This window comes from Equus asinus, chromosome 9 (assembly GCF_041296235.1).
Source record: "Equus asinus isolate D_3611 breed Donkey chromosome 9, EquAss-T2T_v2, whole genome shotgun sequence".
NCBI classification, from domain to species: domain Eukaryota; kingdom Metazoa; phylum Chordata; class Mammalia; order Perissodactyla; family Equidae; genus Equus; species Equus asinus.
Genome location: NC_091798.1, coordinates 85,494,957 through 85,517,807, shown reverse-complemented (window position 1 = coordinate 85,517,807; position 22,851 = coordinate 85,494,957). Strand labels below are relative to the sequence as shown.

Below are 22,851 nucleotides of genomic sequence, written 5' to 3'. Positions count from 1 at the left end.
TTCTCTAAATAGTCACTTTGTCACAAATGATGGTGTCCTTGCTCTACAAGTGTAGCTTAAAGGAATGTCTCCTAACTCTGCTTCCACCTTCCCAGTAACAATTCCAACAAGATGCCTCCCTTAAACCCACTTTACAAGGAAGTTCTAGACTCCTCCCTGAAGAACTCAGCTGAGGTGAGGCAGTGCGTGACTATCTTGGGGCTCCCATTGCAAGTACCCAGTTAGAATGGGGTAGTTCCCCAAAGAGAGTGCTTTCCAGAAGAAGGAAAGTTGGACTGATAAAACAGTGAACAATCTCACAACGGGTGGTGGAGGTAGGGTTCTCCAGCATTTTTCAGATAGTTAAGTAGAACTATTAAGGAAAAATCCAGGACTCTAGGCAATTTTTGGATTATATGAGATAATGTCATTTGAAGCTAAGGACACAAAGCAGCCTGTGTTTCCTTGTTTACCATGTCTTTTGATTAAATACAATACAGACACAGGATTTAGGGTCAAAATTAGCTCCAGTGTCGCTAGTCTCTAGAGTTTCTATTTCAGTGCTGAAGAAGATTCATGGAAGTGCTCACATGGGGCACTTACCCCATTCCAGGCACCTTGCAGTATATGTGTGATCACATTCAGTCTTCCAACAGCCCTTTGGAGTGGGCATTAATTCCATTTCCCAGATGAAGAAACTGATGCTCAGGAGGAAAATACCATTCCCAATGTCACATAGCTAGTAGGTAAGGGGATCGAGGTTTGCATACAGGTCCTAAAGACCATGTGTCTCTTTTTATAATATGAAATCACTGAGTCAAAGAACTTTGAGGATCTTAAATGCCATCTAGTAATAATTTCTACAACTGTAGACACAATATCCCAAATGTCATTAAGAGTCACTCATGGGCATTCCTTGCAACTTCAATCAATTCCTATGATGGAAAATATTATACTGAGTTCCTGTATATTGAGAGAGACTGTCTTCCAGAGTGTATCACTTGGCTCTGTGTATGGATACCAAAGAGTTCATCTTATCCTCAACAATCTACTATATAAGTGGATTATTAGAATAAACAATAATAGAATAGCCAGAACAAAGAATAGCTTCTTTTTCCCAGAAAAAAAAGATTAATTTTATTGAAGTGCAGGTCAATTTAAGTATATTTGCATGGGAGTAAAAAATTGTTGACTTTCCAATATCTATTCTTCTGGAATACAGGCACATTGCAAAACAATTACAGATGAGCAATCTACTGAAATCATTATCCGTTGACTAAATTATCTCTATATCAGCAACATAACATAGTTCAATTGGAGATAGCGGGAAATAAAGTAAATGAGATGGAGAGAAAACAGGGTTGCTGGATTTAACTAAATAAAATACAGGATGTCAGTTAAATTTGAATTTCAGAAAAATAAGATTTTTTTGTGTTAAGTATGTCTCCTGCAATATTTGGGGCACCCTTATACTAAAAAGATATTTATCATTTATCTGAAATTCTTAACAAAGCATTCTGTACTTTTATCTGGCAAACATAAATGAAAGAAAACGCTGTATATAGTTTCACTGGTTACTGGGTTATTCTGATTAATAAAATAATAGTAACTAAAATTTTTATAGTAATTATTTTTTAAGCCCTCTACTAACATTAATTCATTTAGTCCTTAACATGACCCTATAAGATAGATACTATTGTTTCTATTTAGAACATGAGAATATTGAGATGATAACAGATGGAGTTGCTAGTCCAAAGTGACCCAACTGGTTAGTGGCAGAGAACGAGTTTGAACCCAGACAGTTTTGCTATGAGTGCTAGGAGTCCATGATCCTAACAATTAAGAAATACTATTTCTTATCAAGTATATCAGTTAATTTAAAATTACTCTGTAAACTGCATATACATTGACAATTTTTGAAAACATTATTCAACAGACTTTCAACACGCATCAAGCACCTACTTTAAACAAGTCCTTTTCAAGACTAAACTTAATACTCCATCTTCACTGAACATATTTACTTTTTTCAAACAGTACTTCAGAAATTGGTGGTGTCTCGTGGTCATTGTTAGGAATACCTGTTATTGTGCTACACACACCAAAGGACTAATTAACAAAAATCCTTGATGATTTAAATTCCATAATTCCATATACTGGAGCTTTATGCTATATATACATAGATATCTATGGTTCACAGCCAGAGAATACTGGAGAGACAGAACCCAATGCAGACCTTCTTTCTTGGATTTGGGATCTGGTTTCATGTGTGCATCTTTGATATAACTTATTTCCTATAGAGTTAGAAGAAACTAAAGATTGCTGTTGGACTCACTCATTTAATAAAAGTCAGATCAATACAAGCCTGAATATCTTATTCTGCATACTGGTACCAAGACATTTCTCTAACTTGAAGTAGCCTGATGCTCTACTCCTAAGCTACAATTAGATTCCTACTCAGATCATTTTCAATTCCACTTAGCTAAGCAAGTCCCGTTAAAATCATTGCCTCTAATTGAATATTTTTGTCAGTCAGGCCATAAATTACCAATTCCTCTCCTCTCAAACTTCACCTTGTGTAAGAATCCCAGGATGTATATCCAAAAAATGCACATTTCTATGCCCAATGCAGACTTAATAACATCAGAATCTCTGAGGACAGGATTTGGGATCAGCATTTTCAGCCAGCCCATGTCAGCCAGTCGATCCTCTTGCAAAAGGTGCCCAAACCACACTTGGAGAAAATGACCTTGACAGCAAGCAACACGCGAGAAGGTATAAGCAGCTGATGGTGTACTTTTTCCCATTGAGGGCTTTAAAGCTGCTTCATTTTTAGAAGTTTCTCTATTTCCCACTTCAGAGCTTTGAGGCAGCTGTAGAAACACATCCATACATATATAGATATATAGTTACATTCTAAAGTAGTCTTAGATCCATTATCTCATAGATACAGCTCCTCCCACATCATCAGGCATATGCCTAACAGAACAGATGGGTCCTGTGGTAGTCATGAAGAGCCATCAAATCCTATAATTTAGGGGATTTAAACTCCACAGAGCTTCTCAGGAAAGAAATAAAGGCTCAAATAGGTGGTAGGATGTCAGGAGAGGGGACAAAGGTGACTCACAGTTGAACTGGAATGATAGTTATTCAATTACCTCTGCTTTTATTTTATTCATTTGCTTCAAGCCATCTTAATCATATTTGGTTTTGCCAATTATGTTGCATATCAAATGGTAATAATAACCATGTACAATTCCGCAACAGTAATTGATACAATTTTGAATACAATCTCTACATTTTTATTCTATTTTTTTATTTGAAAAGCACAGAATAAGACATTATATAAATAGATACTAATTAATAATGACTATAGGTAAATATTTCTTGGTTTTTCTCTTTCTCCTCTTGGGTAAAATGGATGAAATACTTTTTATCCCTTTTTAGCAGCATAAAGAAAATAGCACAAATGGGCACAGGAATCTATTCCACTGAATATATATGCGCACACATACCGCTGCCTCCTTTAAAGTTTTCTCTATCAAAAGTCCCTGAGCACATAGAAGAGAAAGTGTACAGGACAAGAGAAATCATATTATTCAGAGAGATTATAGTCTGACTTCTTAAATATGTTCCCTCAAGGAACATATCTGTAAAATAATGATGCTTTCACCGTTCTGAGTTCCCGTTGCTCAAAAGTGGTAAATGCTACAAATATCTATTGCTGATGTTTAGTGTCCTATTTTACTCTAAAACAGTGAACATCCTAATATGAATTCTACATCAAAATATAATGCATGTCAGCTACAAAAATCTCTCTCATTAGAACAAAGAGAGAGAACCCCACACTGTGAACAGACAGAATGCAAAGACAAGGTGTATAAACATTTGCAGGAGGACAGACTTCACAGTTTATATTTTTAAAGGTAAATTTCAAGGATGATCCTCTGTCATTTTAAGCAAGAGGGAAACAGATTTTAAAGAAAATTATCAAATGCACATTTCACAAATAAAAGAGAAATTTTTTTACCACTTGAGTAACAAGTAAATATTTGTGTACTGTTGTAAACTTCTCTAGGTAAGCCCTTTAGCTCACAGGAACCGTTTAACAGGCAAAACTGTTCACATGTCACTTTCCTTGGTTAGGGTGGTCCATGTATAGAGCCCATTTTATTCACGACCTGGGCTGACTATTCTTCAGGTACATTTCGACCAACTTTAGCTTATGTGAAACATTCTTTTTCAAGATGAAATGGAAACAATGCTTTGAATCCATTTAGGCGATTTTAAATGCTTGGCTTGTGCAAATATGGACATAGAATTGATGAAATTGTTTGTGATATTGAGTATGTCTCTCACAAAAATGGAAGAATGCAGTGAATTGGAAAACCATATTTCCAAATACACATACTTTGCATATATTTTGCTATACTGAAAAAATCATGAAAAAAATTGATGAAAAGGTTGCTAAGGTTAGACTTCATTCTACATGATGTCAGATGTAAATAGTCATGAACAAAATGGCACTCAATGGAAACTGGATTTTTGGGTTTTCTGTCATTTAGAAGATTAAGTCATATAACCCTTGTAAATTGTTTTTTCACCTTTTGAGATGGAATACTTTATACAAATAATTATATATACCCAGATTATTATAAGGATACAGTGAAAATTATTAGAAAAGCCCTTTGAAAACAACAAAATGCTACAGAAATGCAACTTAGTTAGTACAGATAGTACAGAATACTCTATAGTGGTTCCTGGGGATGTTAAGGAAGTTATTTGTAAAAAGTACTCTGTGATCAAATAAGTTGCAAAATCACCAGATAAAACAAATCTCTTTTAGATAGGATTCTTAGGAATCTTATGTTAATATGCACCTGAATCAGTAAAAACAGAGAAGAGGATATAGACTTTAGTTAACATATTTTAGCACAGAATCTTTTTTTTTCTTTTTGAGAACCTTATGACAGCAGTGTCTTTCAGGGTACATTTTGGGAAATGCTAATAAAATTTGTCATTTGGTGAGAAAGAAAACATAATTTGTTTTAGTACTGCATTTTTAGGATGAAAGAGTGATAATGTTATCCTAATATCAGTTCATAAGCAGGCTGCAGAAGAAAGGGCCTTTTGGAAACTCTGAGTCTGTATTCAGGAGGACTGAATTCTGGTCGTAGGACTATCTGAAGAAAAGGAGACTCGGGAGAAACGGGAATTGTGAGTGCCGGGACCAGGAACTGGAGAGCTAAGACTGAAGTCAGCTACAGCAGCAAGCTGGACCCAAGTATACTGAGAAGCCAGCAGTCAAGGGGGCAGCTGGAGGTCCTTGAGGGCCAGGGCCAGGCTGAAACCTCCACAGAGATGAAAGGGGGCTGATGATGAATAGGGAGTTACCCTTCAGAGGATGGGCTGGAGCAGGAACGCACAGCCAAAGCGTAGATAAACCAAAGGAAAAGGACCCAGGAAAGCTCAGGTGAGAAGAAGCCAGGAGAGGAGGGCAGTCAGACACATCAGGACTCCAAGGAAGAGGAGGGCAGGTGAAGGGGAGGGAGCAGCATCTGGATCTCTTGACAGACCCCGGGCAAGGAGCCTAAGTGATGAGTTAAGTCAAACTGGTTGGCCTCGACGCTGACGCCACACCCTGCCCTAGCCAAGGAAACTGATATCTATTTTTCTCTGAAATATACATTAAGTCCAGAAGGTGATTAATTGGAAGCCATAGGCAGACATGTCCTTAGGCACATCTTAAAGGATCTCAGAGAACATTCTAACCAAAAGTGAGTACAGAAACAGGCATGCTAGGTGGCCCTACATTTCCAGGAGACATGCTAGGCCAGGGACCTTCAACAGCAGCACAAAACAAAGACACCAGAGTTTTAAAAGTCACTTCACTGAGGCATGTTTTCCCCAGAAATGCTAATTTAATAGTGACAGAGAAAATGAATGCAATATTTGCTACACATTTATTTTATGTTGACATTAGCTAGCAAACAAATACTTCATAAATGAGAGAGACTCTAATCGTGAACGTAAAGGAAAATCGAATGACCTACTCATCAGAGCATCACTGGCTTTGAAGAAAAATGCAAAGGTTTCCAGGATCAACCAAAGTAACTGGACCAGGTGAGCTGAACTATAACCAAGAGTGTTGGACAGAGCAGCGTCCTCTAAAACGTGATGTACGCACAACAGACATGCCATCAAGTTGTAGGAAGAAAAAATTAGTTGTCGGAAGAAAAGATCCTATTTCCCATTGGCTTTATCTTAAACCCCAAAGTAAGAATTACATTTTTCTAAACGTTTTGTGTGTGTGTGTATTCAATGTTTTGTAACACTGTGAGGGGTATACAACTTCTACAATGCGGAACCACAGATTTAAAGGGCAAGCAAATCCACAGAAGTATGAGGAGCTCTCCTTCAAGACAACGTAAGTGGCCAGAGCAATGCTGGTCAGCACTGGGCACTGAAAGGGCCTTCTAATGCAACAAACGTCACCTGAAAAAAGGAGTCACCTCACTCACTAAATGGTCTGTAAAATATTGTGCTGAAAATCGTCACACGAGCTTCCTGGTGCCTGGTGAGGAAGTCCCCTTCCACTGTTGACTGGCCATGCAATCTTTAGCACCCCTCTCAGCCTCTCTGTGGCGTCATCAGAAAACAAACATAACTTAGACACTGAAAGGGCTGCTTTAGAGACAAAATGAGATCACCGATAAAAGTTGATTCCCATTTTACTTGAGAGCCTTTACAAATTCCCATTTATTTGAAATAGTATTCCCAAATTCTAAATCATCCTCGTTGGCATATTTTCAGCTCATATTTTTAGAGGAGAACAGTTGCCATTCTTAGAACTGTATTTTGTTAATACAAAGATAACTAATGTGTCACAAATTAAAACTCATTTGCACTCAAAGGAATCAGAAGTCATTTAATTCTCATTTTCATAAAAACATGAATGGGCCTGCTGTGCACATACAATTCTATATACATATAAAATTCACATATACGTCCTGCTGTTCAGTTTTCAATGTTTTAAATACTGCTTCTAAGCAGAAGCATCCAACTTCTTACATTTCTGTTTATTGCTTTCAGAACGTTGACATGACAATGAGGGCATCAGTAACCATACATGCAGGCAGACACACTGCTGAATGTTTCTTTCCTTGCACCTGGCATTGTGTTTTATTGTAACAGGTGTCTCAAAAATATTTATCTGAAATTTAAAAATCATGAAGCCATTCAAAACAACCTCTGAAGCACAAGGTCTCCATGCAGCTTTTATGCACCATCGAGCCTTGCCTTTCCAAAACTGTACCCTGCACTTAATCTAATCTGCTTCTTCCTACAGCCACCAGCAGTGACTGCTTTGTGTATTTTTCATGATTTGGTCTATGTAAATGCTACTGTATTAGTCCTTATAATGGCTTAATATGTCTCATTGCTTTATCCTAGGGAATTCTTTTTTTAAAGCCATCTACAGAGAGACATAATACACTAACCCAAAGAAATGACTCAAACTCAGAACAGGTAGAAAGGTAGGGGCAATATTTTGGATATTAAGCAGATTTCCTATGCATAATGTACAAGTTAACTTTTTTAAAGGTTAATTTTAAGGTTAGATGGTGATATCTGTAACACTAATTACATTATGTGATGTCTTTCTGTTAACTTCACCAGAAATTAGCTGGTGGTCCTGATAATTTTCTAATTGCTTTGGGTTTGGCCAGTCATCATTTAGACACTAGAATCTTAGTGGTGTGAGAGTTTTTAAAAGGGGAAGGTTGCCGGGGAGGTTATCTTTTTTGTAATATCCACATTTTAGATGAAAAAGAGAAAAAAACCCTGATATTGATATGATTTGTCAGTGCTCAAAAGCAGATTTTTGGACTTCAAGTTATGCACTCAGGACAAGACACTGATGCTGGCTGCACTCTCCTTCACCCTCTAAGAACTTTCTGTATAAACACCCTACTCAACTTTATTTAGCTCATTAGAAGTATTTTCTAATTAGATAGTGAGGATTCCCTTTGATATAACAAAATTATAAAAAATTTAAAGATGACCTATAGTCCAAGTAAAGCATGGACATGCTTTGATTCATTTCATACACACTAAAATATATTCAAGCTATGAAAGATGGAAGCTGTTTCACAATTATACATAAATTAAGTTTCATTAGTTGATCTGGTTTAGATCTGCCTTATAACTGTACCCTTCGCGCAGGCTCACTATTTACTATATATGAAATTTTGGAAGAGTGACTTGGAAATCATAATATTCCTTCATATTGCCAAATGTTTTCCAGTGGCGTGGAGGTCCCTTGATCCTTGAAAACCTTTCCTTTAGCTCTTCTGTCAATAAACTGTCCAGAGCTCAAGAGAAGCTAATGGCTTTAAAGAAGATATGAATTTTATGGCTAGAATATTCCCTTTTAAAAGTCCAAAATGAACTAAATTAAATAGGGCTTATTTAATTTGAAAACTTGAATTCAATTGCTTTCTTACATATTTCAACAAAATTATTATTGAAATGAAGCCATGTAGGGTCAGCTGAAATTTTGACAAAGGTCAAAACTAAAATGTGCAGTCTAACAATTCTATTAATTCTATTAATTTGGTTGAAATGCTATGCAGACTACCTCAAGTTAGCAAATGTCTCATGAAATAGATGGAAAGGTCATTTCCTAGGTGACATTGTGACCTTTTCCTGCCTGTTAGTCATTTATATTACGCCACCCTTTAAGAAATCTGAAAAACTTTTTAGTAGATTGAGTAATGGCTAGTGAATTATCCATATTCTATAGTTACCACCAATAAGGCAATGAATACATACATACACGGTGTATTCACTATAGGAGAATTTATAATTCTTGTTTAAAAAAAGTTTTTAATCAATCCAAGTTAATTCTTAGAGTGCTCCTTGTTTAGCTGCACTTACTATATCAAAATATTTCTTCACAATTTATAAGATTATCATAATGCTCCTACCCACGATAGAATGTCATTAAACACCTCAATTTCAGGCTAAATTTTAATCACTTTGTATAATTCAAGCATAAATAAAAAGGGAATTTACTCAGCCTGTTGAAAAGCCACTGAAAATGGACATAAAATCATATAACCAGTCTCTAAGAATATGATTTCCCTGGAGAACATTGCCAAATTATAGAATGTTCATTTTAAGTTATTAATAACATTATTACTACTTCCAGTTAAAAATCTGAAAAACCTGATGCTACCTAAATAAAAATTTTAAATTTTTGTTTGCCAATGTCAATTTATGTAATTTATCAACACTGCTAAAAGTTTGCAACTGATCTAATAACATACGACTTTATATTTCATAGTTTTATTAGAAATTCCCTTTTGGAAGAAGCAAAGAAGATGTATGCATATTTTCATTCTTGGTCATAATTGGTGGTGTCAGATTATGTGCTCCTGAGGTTACACAGGCCACCAAAAGTAGAAAGAAGAAGGGAGCTACACCTTGCTGGGTACCTACCCTGTGCCTCCTCTGTTCTGTCATTTGTTTTATTTAATCCACCAAAGTTTCTGGTTCCTTTGTTTAGAAACTAACCACAGAAGATAATAGTCTGATTCTGAGATCTCAGCGAGTCAAACATCACTTTATTTGTATAACAGGGATTAAAATCTAGTCCAACCATCTGTTAGGAACGTCCAACTATGAGTCAGGCATGATTTGGCTTACGGTCTTTCAATCTAGGTGTAGGTAAGAGTTTTTTGAAAGGCAGAAACTGAAATTTAACCTTTGGAGGCTTTTAGAAAACCCACTGGTAGGGCTTCTTGCTCAGACTTCTAGAGAACATCAAACACATCAAAGTGATGAGCAACATTGTTTCAGAGGTCTGAGAAATTCCTCTCATTTAAGATTGTCTGTGGACTTAACACCTTTTTGCCATGTCCATATGGGAATGACATAACAATTTCAGGATGAACAGTAGCTCAAGGAATCTCATCAGTCACGTAAGATCATATCTGAAAAATAACACGAGAACATTTGCTTGGGAAGTTTCTGAGATTTTGATCTTAGAAAAGAGTCTGGAAGAAATATTAGGGTAATAATAAGAATAAAATGTTAAAGTGATACTTTAATACATAAGAATTCCTTAATAGAATACATAAGAATTCTTTAAAATACAACATAATTAGGTAAAAGGACTTTTTCTGGGTTTTATTTACAAAAATTTTATTTCTAGATATCAGGATTTCCTAATCAGGTTTTACAAAAAACTATTAAACTGAAGCAAAAGTTTCATTATTAGAGGCTTACATGTATAGTTGATATATAAAAGAAATTTCTTAAAAAATCAATTAGCAGGAGATTGCTAAGGAAGGAAGGGAATTTAAATGATAGTTTCTCTTCTGAAGAGCTATTTCTCAGAGTTGATACATTTAGTTAAAAACACAACTAAAATTTACAAATTCAGAAGCCTCAAATAAGGATAAAAGTGGACTCTATCAGCAATTCAAAAGCAAAATCACCCTATATACTACATAAAAATGTTTATCTTATTTTCAGCAAAGATACTAACTAGAATAACAATGTGCAGTTGGAGAGATTATGTTCTCTTGAGGAGAAAACACTAAAAATAACCACAATTCTGGAGCATTTTCTTGCATGATGTCAAAAAGAAAAAATAAATGTAAGTAAAGATGTCAATTTACCTTGCCTTGGAGATTCTGAATATGTTTTGACACTACAAAAAATAGACATACAATGGAAGAACTGATCCTTGAAATGACAGAAGATCTGTCACTAACAGAATGAATCAATTTCAGCATGCAAGTGACTTTAAGAAAACAGTTGAAAAGCCATCTTAAAAAAAGGGATGGGTGGAGATTTGCATTGAAATTTACACACTGATTCATGTAAAAAATATTTGTTTCATTTTTATCTTTCTAAAGATATATTTGCCATTGGCAATCCCTTCATGTGGATATTTCTAGAGTCTACCAGCCTGCGTTGCTTACAGGGTGTAAAATATTTGTCTTATTCCACATGGCATCATGACTTACAAACAGTATTAGCTAAACCCAGTTCATCTGACATATGACTGGAATATTTCCAATTTAAAACATATTGTACAGCAACAAAGAACAAGTTTAACTTTATCATTCAAGTCTAACAAATGGAAAGGAGTTTGTCCATGGTTTCTTCAAATTAAGAACTTGACAACTTCATAAAGGCTATGTATTATAAGAATTTCGTTTCTGTATTACAAAGGCCAGATCTTTAATATGAGATTTTAGATTCTTTTCCAAATATTATTTTAAAATTTGAGGATATCAGTAGTTGGCCTCTTAAATTGGGGACCAAAATTACATGCTGTATAGGCCCAAATCAATTACTTGAATTACACTTTGAACTATTTATTCATCCATTCATTCAACAACTATTGAATGCCTCCCATGTGTCAGGTGGTGTGACAGGTATTTAGTTAGGTACTGGAGAACAAGTTGAGAAAGTCAGAAAGACAGGGTCTCACCCCTCCTGAAGCAAACAATCTAGCATGAAAACACAATTTCCAGTACGGTGTGAGAATGCTACCATGACAGAATTACAGACAACACAGTTGTATACAGGAGGGAACTGAAGCCAGATTTGGCATGAGATGGAGCTGACGGCAACGCCTTCACAGAGGAAAGTGCATCTAAACTGTAGCCAAAGGATTTAATCAACAGAAGACTGGGGATGCTGTGGGCAGAGGTGCTCTTTCCATTCTTTTCCTCTAGGAAGAGGACAGTTATAAAGGAATGGGAAGAGAGAGGGTGTTTGATTTGAGAAAATGAAGCAAATTTAGAAGAGTGCAGTAAGAGATGAAATGGGGCCAAATCATGACAAGACTTTCAAGCTATATTGAGGAATCTGCACTTTATTCTGAGGCTGGTAGGGAGCAACTGAAGGGTTTACAAAAGGGAGTAAAAGAATCATACTTGCATTTTAGAAAAAAAAATCACACTGGTTACAAATTTGGGACAAAGATTTTTAGAGAGTGAGGCCAGAAACAGGAGGGCCCATTAGGAGATTTCTGCAAAAGCCCTCGTGAAAGATGGTGGAAGTTTGGATCATGGAAGTGGCAGTGGGATGGTGAGAAATGAAATGATTTTAGAGTAGCTGAATCTTTCTTCAGTGGTTGAAATAACCAATACTTAATTAGTTAATGTGAGTGTGTGGATTGGTGAAAGTCAGGTTGGCAGGAAGATAACACACGGAGGAAGGGTGGCCAGAGGATGGATGAAAACAAAGAAAGTATGGTGTCATGCAAACCAAATAAAAGGAATGGTTTACGGAAGAGGTACTATCTTAAAAGCATGAATAGATTGTTGCTCGCTCATGTATCATGGCTATTTATCACACTATGTGATGCTTTATAGGTGCATCACAAATTAATGTTTGTTGAATGATTTAATTTAGTAAGTACTGCTCATACAAGACAAGAACATCAGGCTGGGTTCAGGGATGATAAGTATATTTTTTATTTATATTACTTATATATATATATATATATATAAAACCTACCTTCAAAAAGCTCTAAGAATAGTAAAAGGAGAAAGACATACAAATTATCCACAATGTGTGGTAGCTAATGAAAGAGCCCAATAAAGCGCCAGATTAATAAAGATCCAGATAGAATTTCAGGAGAAAGTCAAGAAAAAAATGCATATTTCTATCTTCCAAAATAGGGAAAATTAAGGCCAAGTGAAGAACAAACCAAGAAGAGACTAATGGAGATTTCCGGTAACTGGTGAGAACCATTCAAGATGGGGCAATATGGTTTGATGAGGGGTGGCATTTGCCATTTCAAGTGATTTCATGATTTCCAGAAATACAATGAGTTACCAAAGTTTTGAAAGTCTTGGATATAGCATAAAAATCACTAAGAGTAGAACTCATCTCTTTCAAATAAAATGACCTCATTATGGAATTAAACTGTCTTACTTTTCTTTGCCACAGAAGACATTAACAAATTTGTGCCTACTTAAAAGTACTCCACAAATAAGTGCATTTTGAGAAGATTGTTGTAAAAAGCACTGACTGTGACCTTTCTTCATTTGCAAATAATAAACGGACTCTGCAGTATCTATGCTTTCCTTCCATAAGCAAGCTCACATATGAGAATGTAATCAAATTGCTCCATTGCTTAGCAACCACAGATAAGGAGCTAATAAGGCAAGAGTCATGATTCTATGGGAAAAATCTGCAGGTCAGTGGCATGATTTCCAGGCTGTTTGAAGTCCAGCTGTGACACTTTCAAACCGATACTGACACGAGGCATTAGAATAGATGAGAGTTAAAATGCAAATGTCCTTATAATCGATGGAATTGACCTATACATAGTGTGATCTGGTACAATCTACTGCACCAATCTGACAGTTCCATCTATAAATCAACATCAGAGTAAAAATAGCACACGAACATGGCTTCGTATGGAATTTTTGTTTTACCAATTTAGTTAAGCCAAAGAGGAAGGCGCATTTGAATTAGCACTTAACCAACAGGAAATCTTCTAAGGAAGAGGAGCAGTGGGTGGTGAAACAGTTTTTGAAAATATTACCTGTAACCATTGTGACTGGTCATTGTGGCCGGAGGTCCAGGCATTCACTTTGCCCTGCTTGTCCAGCCGAGCTTTCCTTGGCTCCCAAGTGAACATGTCCATGTTGAGAGTTCTGAAGATGCTGGAGGCAGTGATCTGATAGTCTTGTATATGTCCTGACTTCATCCCCAGAGGCTCAGAACAGCCTGAAAGAAAATGAGAAGAGCTCCATGAGAAAAATAATTTATCACCCTGAAAGTTTTCTGTGTTCATTTTGGATAGGCAAGAGAAGATTAAGCATAATGCTATTCATTCCCCCAAAGACAGAGCGTCTAAATTCAAAAAAAGGCTATAATCAGAAATAAATCTGAAACAAAATCGAAAAACAAGATAGCCAATTCAGGCTGTTCTGTCTCAATATATTTTGGAAAAATTGAAAACAAGACAGACAATTCAAACTACTTTTCTGTGATAGATTATTTTGCAAAATGAAAACAATGCTGAAATGCTCTCTCCTGTCTCATTACTGATAGCCTCATGACTGTTCTCTGGTTTTCAACGGTTTCACTGTGTCTTTAAAAATGGAACATTTTCTCACAAAGTACATTTGTTTTTCTTTTATTTGCTTCCATAATACAGCAAATGAAAATTCTCTCAGTACAAAGTCATTTTCACAAACTGCTCCAATGGTGTATTCTAAACTGGACAGCGTTTTCTTTTCTAAGAAACGTCTGTTCATCTTTACCACTGATTCTTATAGCACCAACGTGGCTCCTTCTAGAAGGCAGGAAGCTAATAGTTACTCAGTGTATACCATGTGCCAGGCATTGTGCAAGTGTGGAATTTAAACCAAAAGATGACAGAAGAAAATAATCTAATTCCAGCAAAGCCCATTACTGGACAAGTCTTTTTATAAACTTTTATATTTTGATCATACTCAATAACCTCTAGTATTAGATATTTTTGGAAGAGTCTCAGATCTGCCACACATATTTTCAGGTTTGACATGGTGTAAAATTTGGGTTTGTCTGTCATTGTAAGACCGTGTGTGTGTGCATACATACAGACATGATTTTCCAATCTTGAACTGCAACTGTGACAAAATTCCATTCACAAAGCTTGTAATAGGAAGCACGATTCTATTATCATATTATCCAGTGGCTGAGTTTTCCATATGTAAAATTGTTACATTTTGGCCAAGAAACACACAAGGTAAGTTTAATCATTAAGAAAGCCAAGATAAAACAGGAGATTTCCCCAATCACTGCCAGCTCCTCATACTCTACTGGTCCCTCACTTACTGTATGACTTGTACTCATTATTTAACCAGTTTGTGCCTCAATTTTCTCATCTGTAAAATAATGATAATAATAGAAACTACCTCAAAGAATGTTCTAAGAAATTGGTTAATAAATCTAAAGTATTTAGAGACAGTGTTGGCATATAGCTAGCCTTCAGTAAATGTTAGTTATTTTTATTATTTCTGTAAAGCTCATTCCAACAGAAAACAATATTAAGTCCCCAAATCAACATATCAGTGAGTACTGAATAATACCCTGTGACCGGTTGCAGTTTCTAAAACTAGGCCGTTCTAAGGCCAACCTCTAAGAGAGGTGGTTTAGAACTCTTCATTGATAAATAATTCTTAACTACTATTAATTGTTTTCTGTCCCAGTTCACCTACATTACTTCTTCCTTCTTGAGGTTCCTCCATGTCTGCTTTCACCTCCACCTTCTAGGAAATGCCTATTCTATGCAAACATGACAAAAATTGACATGGAGGGTTAGCCAATTGTGTGGCTTAGCACAAGTCTTGTTGGGTTTCAGGGGTAGGAGACTTATACCCTATACCCTACAAAAAAAATAGCTCTAAATCTTAAATATAAATTCTGGAGGAGAAAAATCTCATGACAAATCTCAAACATTCTAGAAAGTTCTAAAGTCTTAATGGCATACCATATATCTCCAAGCAGTTCTAAGGTAACGTGCATTGCTTGCATTATAGATTTCTGACTTGTTCTTCTATTACTACCACCACCACCCCCACCACCCGACCCTGCTACTGGAGTCTTTGTAAAACTTTGCTTGGCTTGCTGAAGAGATACAAAGGAAAAGGAAAGGCAGTTGTTTTTTTCCTTTTGTTCTACAGTGTAGTATTGAAGTATTGGATAGAAAAGGGATGCCTTTCCATTGCCATTTCTGCATAGTCATAGAATTCTTTCCATACCCATTCTGTTGTCTAGTATTTAGCCCAGAAGAAGTGCTGCATAATGCATTCAAAGAATGAATGAACGACTATTCCTCCTCTAATTACATTTGTGATCCATTTCATTCTAAACATTTTAAATCATATCTCTTTGAAAGAATTTAGGGGATTTGCTTTTAAAGTGTCTGGGAAAAGACTAACTGCTGATCTTCTGGGCAGGCTGTGAGATCCTATAACAGTTTATTTAATACACTAAGGCAGCTTTGGGCTTTACAGTGTTGCACTGGATTGTGGGAAATAGTTTGGTACATTATATTACTGTTTATTTCCAAGTGTTATAGCTAACCTCTGCCAATTTGCCTCTCCACAAATTCCCCTTCTCAACCATATGATTTCATAGGTATAAATTAATTCTTTTACCAGCATGGATAGCACATGAACAAAATGAAGTATTAACAACGAAATTGTTTATTTCTATAGCGAGGTGCCCTAGCTTTCAAAAGCATCCATTGAGAGATATTATTCTCTGCATACAAGTTCAAAATAATTTTGTGGGGTTGGGAGATGGGATGCAGCTTCTTTTTGAGAACATAAAATCTGTAAAGTGTCAGGTGTAAGCTCTTGTCAAGCTTGAAAGTAAAATATATTCATACCTTAGGAGTGTAACTGTAGGAGAGGCTGACCCTCATGAATCAAAAGATTGAAAAACTGGGGAAGGTTATGTTAAGCAACTAAAAACCACAGGGCTTGCAGCAAACCTCATCATATTGTGGTTTCCTCTTGATTGCTTTATGATGAATGACTTAAGGATGACACTGGCCTGTGGTGATATAGTGACATGCAATATAAACACCCTACAGCAATAATTCTGCTGAGATTTACTGGTAGTCAATAAGCCTGTTCAAATTATCAAAATAAGGAAAACATCCCTGTTAGGATAATTAATGGCACTAAAATTGTATGCGGGTTGCTTCATAAAAGATACTCATAAATAATATGAAAATATGATTCCTAAAATAGATTCATGCATGTGGCCAAATGTATCCAATTCCTTTAAATATAATGGGTTCATTTAAAGTTTGGTTGTTTTCTGATAGTAATTTCTATTTGCTTAAAAATCATTCCCTTTCTCGGCCATGACAAATAAACCTAAGAATGGAAACAGATAGAAAGTATGCATTTTAACCTATACACAACCTCTTGCAAGAATAAAAAGCTCTCAGCTGTCTCTATGCAGGCATGAGTCCTCCTATTTTTAACTAAATGGTATTATTGTAAATTTGATAAAAGTCTTTCGTACTCGGAAGTTATGCTAAAAACTAGGGCACACATGAATTTTTAGTCTTCTTCAAAACACAGCTGTTTGAACAAAATAATTTCAGGCCACAGTGGCAACAGTAGTTTGTAACTGTTGATGCTAGAATTATAAGAACAACCACTGAAAATAAAACACAGGGAAACATCTAGACAAGATTTTCTGCTTAGTTCAGAAACTAGCTGTATTGAAACGGGACCACGGTGAGTTCCACTCCTTACGTCTTCATCTTTATATCTAGGACTGATGCTCCTGGGAGACAGGAATTATTTAACTCTGAGTCCTTTGACGGATTATCTTTGAGCTGGATAGCCATTGTTTGTACAATCAGCAAACTGGTAGATAAGAATGATCCAAGAATGAATTTATAGTAGCCATCTTGGTATTGAACGAAGTATTGTCTCTTTGGGAGGAATGATAAATTTACATGTTTCATAAAAGCTAAACAAAAATCAAACCCAAAACCAAGTTCTTACTTTCCTATACCATATAGCCTAAATGGAACTGCAATTTATGAGGTCAGGCAGATTCCAGTTTTTACTGAACTTTTGTCACAAAACATAAATCACAGTTACTACCAAAAACACCGCGACATTTAAATTTGACACAAGTTTCCAGTGAGAATGTGTTGTACTTTCTCTGACCACTTAAAGAAATATATTGCCCCTTCTATATTAATTCTATTCTGTAGCATGTTTTAGAACTGGTTTATCCCTAGACACACACACACACACACATGCACACACGCACACTGTTTCTCACTGAACCATGCCCTAGACATTTTGTAGAAGAAATGAATGTCTACAAGGCTTGGAAAATTGCAAGTTGGTAGCAGACTACATACGAATGTCCTCTTTTTTTCTTTAAAGAAAATACAGACATAGATAATATGAGACTCACCCGATAGTTCACATCCAAGAAGTTCCATTCTCAACGTGCAATGTCTTCGGCAAACTTGGGGATAGAGTCTTACATACTGAGCTTTTATGGGGGGTGTGAAAGAGTTAGCATAAGGTGTGTTGTTATCAACATTTCCATGAAACACCTGTGTAAAGAGATAATATAGAGTTTAAGATAATTAATTGCAACAGCTTCTTTACCTATTTTCATACATTGACCCTATATCCTACCCAACATAATCTTTCAAAGATTGGATTAAATAATTTGGGGATCTGGAGCATTTAGGAAGCACCTTGCCAACAGCATGGAATAGAAAATCTATAGATAAAATCCTAAGTAAAGCTATAAACCACTGTGGCCTTTGGTATAACGTATACTCTACTATGAGGGTCTTGTCAATTTTATGACCAATAATTCAGAGCTAGGGGAGTGCTTCTCTTCTTCTTTGAGAAATGGGCACCTTAAACTTTTCAATTTAAGCTGGGTTTGTCCATTTTGCTACTTAGCATCCACAAGGTTTTGTTTTTTGGATTTTTTCCTTCAGGAACCAGTCTTCACTCATGCTTCCTGATCACTCAGTCTCTCTCATGCTACGACCAGACTTATGATGCTTTAGGGATGGATTCCTCAAGATTACCTCCTTACCAGTCAGTCTCAGATCACTGCATAAGAGACTCATAATTTTTCATATATATCTCCAGTGAAAAACTATGTTTCTCTCTAAAAATTAAGTGACAAAATGTGTTATTTTTAATTCCTTCAAACTTCATTCTGATTTTACCTCATATAACCTGGCAATCAGAAAACTTTATTTAAATTCATTTAAGACGGTAATTTAAAAAAATATTTAATAAAATTTATTAGAGTCCAGCCTACTGATTTGGTTTTAAATGGGATGAACAAAAGTCTGATATTTTTTAAATTAAAAATATGGGGGAAAATTAATAAAAAATTGAGACTATCATATGAAAAGGCAAAGGAGATGCTGAACATTATATCCATTTCCTCTAAAATATTTTATTCTGCTAAATAACAAAATTGTCTTCCAGTATGAAGTATATAAAGATACACATTTTTTACATCATTTCATACTTTTCTTTAAAAATAATAATTTTTCCTTTAAAAATAAAAGCTTTGATCCGTAATTATTTGATTAAGGAGACAGCTAATATGTCAAAGCAATAAAACGAACTTCAAAGCTGACTATTGTTAAAATAAACTTAATTGCTATGCACAGGACTATGCTAATCTTGTGACGAAGTGTTTACAGGACCATCAATTAAAATCTGAGAAAGTCTTAAATAGTGGCCATTATACATTTATAACTTGGAAAAACTCCTTACCCCCTTCACCCTATTATTCTAATTTAAAAAAATCATAAATTCATTTTCAACAACTTAAGGCTTCTGCTGTAGTCACTTGCTAATCAATGATTATTAATAGGATTTTACTTTTAAATTAAACATGTTAAGTCAGTCTTACCACATCTTTAATGGTGCTTTTCCCTTTGTACATTGCCCAGGTCTTTCCATCACTGCTGTAGGCAATTTTGTAGGATTTTATATACTCTGGGCTTCCAATCCTCTTGGCTCCTTGGGTAATCACACCAGTAACTCTCATTTTTCTTTGTAAATTTATCTGAGGAGACAAGGCATAACCAATGGTAAATTTATTGCTTTCAGGATGACAACATAGCATCAATTTCAGGAATGGAACATTTGTGTTTTATTAGTATAGATTTAAAATAATACAAATAGCTGAGAATTTTCTGTACTTTTTTCAGATGAATACTAAATATATATCAAGTTTAGCTTCAAAATCTTTCTCTAATAGAATACTTATTTTTAAATAAAGCAATATTTGTGAACAAAATTTGAAAAGGACAGGGTGCCCAAACATACAAGAATAGAAAACATTTGGTTGGCTATGATATGGAGGTATGACTTAGTAAATTGACAAATGGTAACATAACCTTGCCAAAATAACCTCAGTGACGTCACTGTTAAACCCTACCATCCACATAATTGTTAATGTGTCTCAATTGCTTTAGGCTTCAATAAATTTCCATTTAAAATGAAAATCTCCCTGAGATCTTTGAGTGGAAGAATAAGAGCAAGTAAAGGCCCCAATGATGACAAATACCAAAAGCAAACACAAATATCTTCAGTTTCTGGGTCTCCATACTGTAGTCTCCGCTATGGGTCAGGGACAGGTTTTCACCAAATAATTGCTCTTCTCTTCATGTTAGCATATGGAGACTTTCTAACTGGTATTTTCTCCTCATTCCAAATCACCCTACAATAGTTTATTCCAAGAGTAATAGTTATTTAACAAAATTTTTAATATTCTTCTCATATTTAAATAGAGAGAGCCTTTTGACCCTTAAAATACAATAATGAAATGCTACTATGTAGGAAAAACATTTTCATCATATATAGCAAACATTAATAATTGTTCCATTCACTTTAAAATGTCTTTATGATGCCTATAAAATCTTAAATTAGCAGAAAGGTATTATTTCAATGTTCTTGACAAATTGCTGTGTAGTTCCCTCTGCACCAATCACAAATCAGAAAAATTTAAATGTCTGATATCATAATATTAAGTTATAATTCAGAGACCGTTTTGCAGAGAAAACCAGAAAATCTTCCACTTCCTGTAAGTGATTAGGGTTTTTTACTCTATGCTGAGACTCTGAGAGATAGAGAACATTTGAAAAGGTGGAGGATGTGCATGAAGAAATCAGCTCCTCCATAATCAGTTTCATACATATATATTCATGTCACATACTCAAGAGTTAAAAATCCAAACGAAGAAAGCAATGCTTAAAGTTTTCCCACCCCAGACAAACACCGAGACTTATTAAAAGGTCTACAATATTTTATTTCCTTGGATTTATAAATTTTAAATGTGTTAATGTGTATGAGCATTCCTGAATCATGCATGGAGTCAGCACCCTTTTAGCTTTTGGAAGTTTACTAATGTGGCAAGCAAGGTTGCCTTCCTCTTGATTCCTAGTTTCCCCAACTCTCGTCCTCCCTCTTTGAAAGTCATGAGGTTCCCCCACAAATGGTTCTCACAGGCAATTCTTGATGTTACTATGTGTAAAGAAAACCTGGAATTTTGGTGAGTTAAAGAACTGGGGTGGAGGGGCCAGCCAGTGGCATAGTGGTTAAGTTCACGGGCTTTGCTCCGGCGACCTGGGGTTCGCAGGCTTGGCTCCCTGGCACAGACTTACACACCACTCATCAAGTCATGCTGCGATGCTGTCCCACACACAACATGGAGGAAGACTGCTACAGCTGTTAGCTCAGTGACAATCTGTGAAGAGTCTAAACATTCCTAATAGATACAACATAACCAGGGGACACTTGGAATCAGGTTTCCTCCCACTTTGGAAACCAAATTCCACACTTGATACTGCAGAACATTCCTTTTTCAATGATCTTTTCCCTTGTTTCAATGATCTTGTTTACCCCTCTTGTAAGAGGTCAAATTACCTCTGCTGTAGTTTTGGCTCATGAGCTATAGACTAATTTTCCAGAGCTTAAATTGTAGAACTAACATCAAAAAATAAAAATTTGAATGTGTTTCTCTCTAAGTCATTAGAAATGATGCTTGAAAAGATTCCTATGTGCTCTAACATCTACAAGTTCAGAATGTATACCTTAGGGAGCTGGAATTCCAGACAGTAAAGCAGCACCCAGCTTGGGCTGTGTCTCCATTTAGCAGGTATTTGTAATTAAACATCAGTGCTGTTTTCATTAAATAAAAAAGAAAAACCAAAAAGTGATTTATAGGTTAAAGGTTCTGGGGTTATTAACAGTTACTAGGTTTTAGACTTTTTGAGTTCTCATGTATCTAGCACTATTAAGCTTGGATATTAAGGAATTCAACATAAAAGGGCTAAGATTTCACGTCATGGTTGCACTCAAAGTCAATACCAGGAATCTATATTGCTGTTAGAAACAAACTAAGACTTGGAAGAAGGCTACAGGATGATTTTAGAAACAGCTTCACACAAAACTTGCTGCAAATAATCCCCTTTCATCCCATTCTAACATTATTTTATGATCTCTTTGTAAAATAACATTGGCTAAAAGATGATCTGTCTTTTATTTTGTTTATTCTGCCTGTATGAACCATCCCAGACACTATGTTAAATGCATACTGGGGATTCCATCAGAAATTCCAAAATTACTCCCTGAGTTTGATGGATGTTTGGATATGCAATAAAATATTTTCACTCATTTATCTGATTTCAGAAAAATTATTGTTCCACTGAGTGGTAGGTACACTGTACAGTCTTAAAAAACGAAACTACATTGTAAGGTATTTTGAGTGAACTGTGTCCCCTGCATGAATATAAATATTCAGAAACATAGTCTGGATGCAGAATGCCTAGAACCCAGGCTAAGGCCAAGCGGAAGGCAGACAAGGACCCACTGTGTCAGCCCTGGCTCTCGTCACTTCCCACCCATATAAGCCTCGACAATTTGTCTAAACTCTCTGAAATTTAATTCCCCTCTTTGTAAATGGGATTTTAATAGAATTATCACGTGAAGATTATATGATACAGTAGATGTAAAAATTTAATAACACCTGCCACCTAGAAAGCTCTTTAAACATTTGTGTTTTGGGTTGATTTTTAGTCCTTGTTGTTTTTAGCTAAAAGGAGCATTCCTTTTCTGTTTGCTAAACTTAACCACTTAAGCTGAGGGAATTTGGATTTGGAGAGGTGTACTGTATTTACAAGAGCTGATAATCATAATAACCAAACAAAAAGAAATTTACAAACAACTTTCAAAGCTATGTACTAATAAGACACTTAGGGCTAATATGTTTAAGTGTGTGTGTGTAAATCTAACCATTAGCTTCAACATGGGAGAAGAGGGAAAA

General features: G+C 35.6%; 1 protein-coding gene across 2 annotated transcripts in view; it reads right to left on the bottom strand.

Annotated features, from left to right (window-relative positions):
- EDIL3 (EGF like repeats and discoidin domains 3) overlaps positions 1-22,851 on the bottom strand; it is a 385,268-nt gene that overhangs the window by 82,131 nt on the left and 280,286 nt on the right. For both annotated transcript variants that reach the window (XM_014857045.3, XM_014857047.3), the window contains 3 exons: positions 19,435-19,590; positions 17,953-18,097; positions 13,553-13,737 (listed from right to left, as the gene is read on the bottom strand). In XM_014857045.3, the coding sequence (XP_014712531.1) occupies positions 13,553-13,737; positions 17,953-18,097; positions 19,435-19,590 (486 nt within the window). The remainder of the gene's footprint in view (positions 1-13,552; positions 13,738-17,952; positions 18,098-19,434; positions 19,591-22,851) is intronic.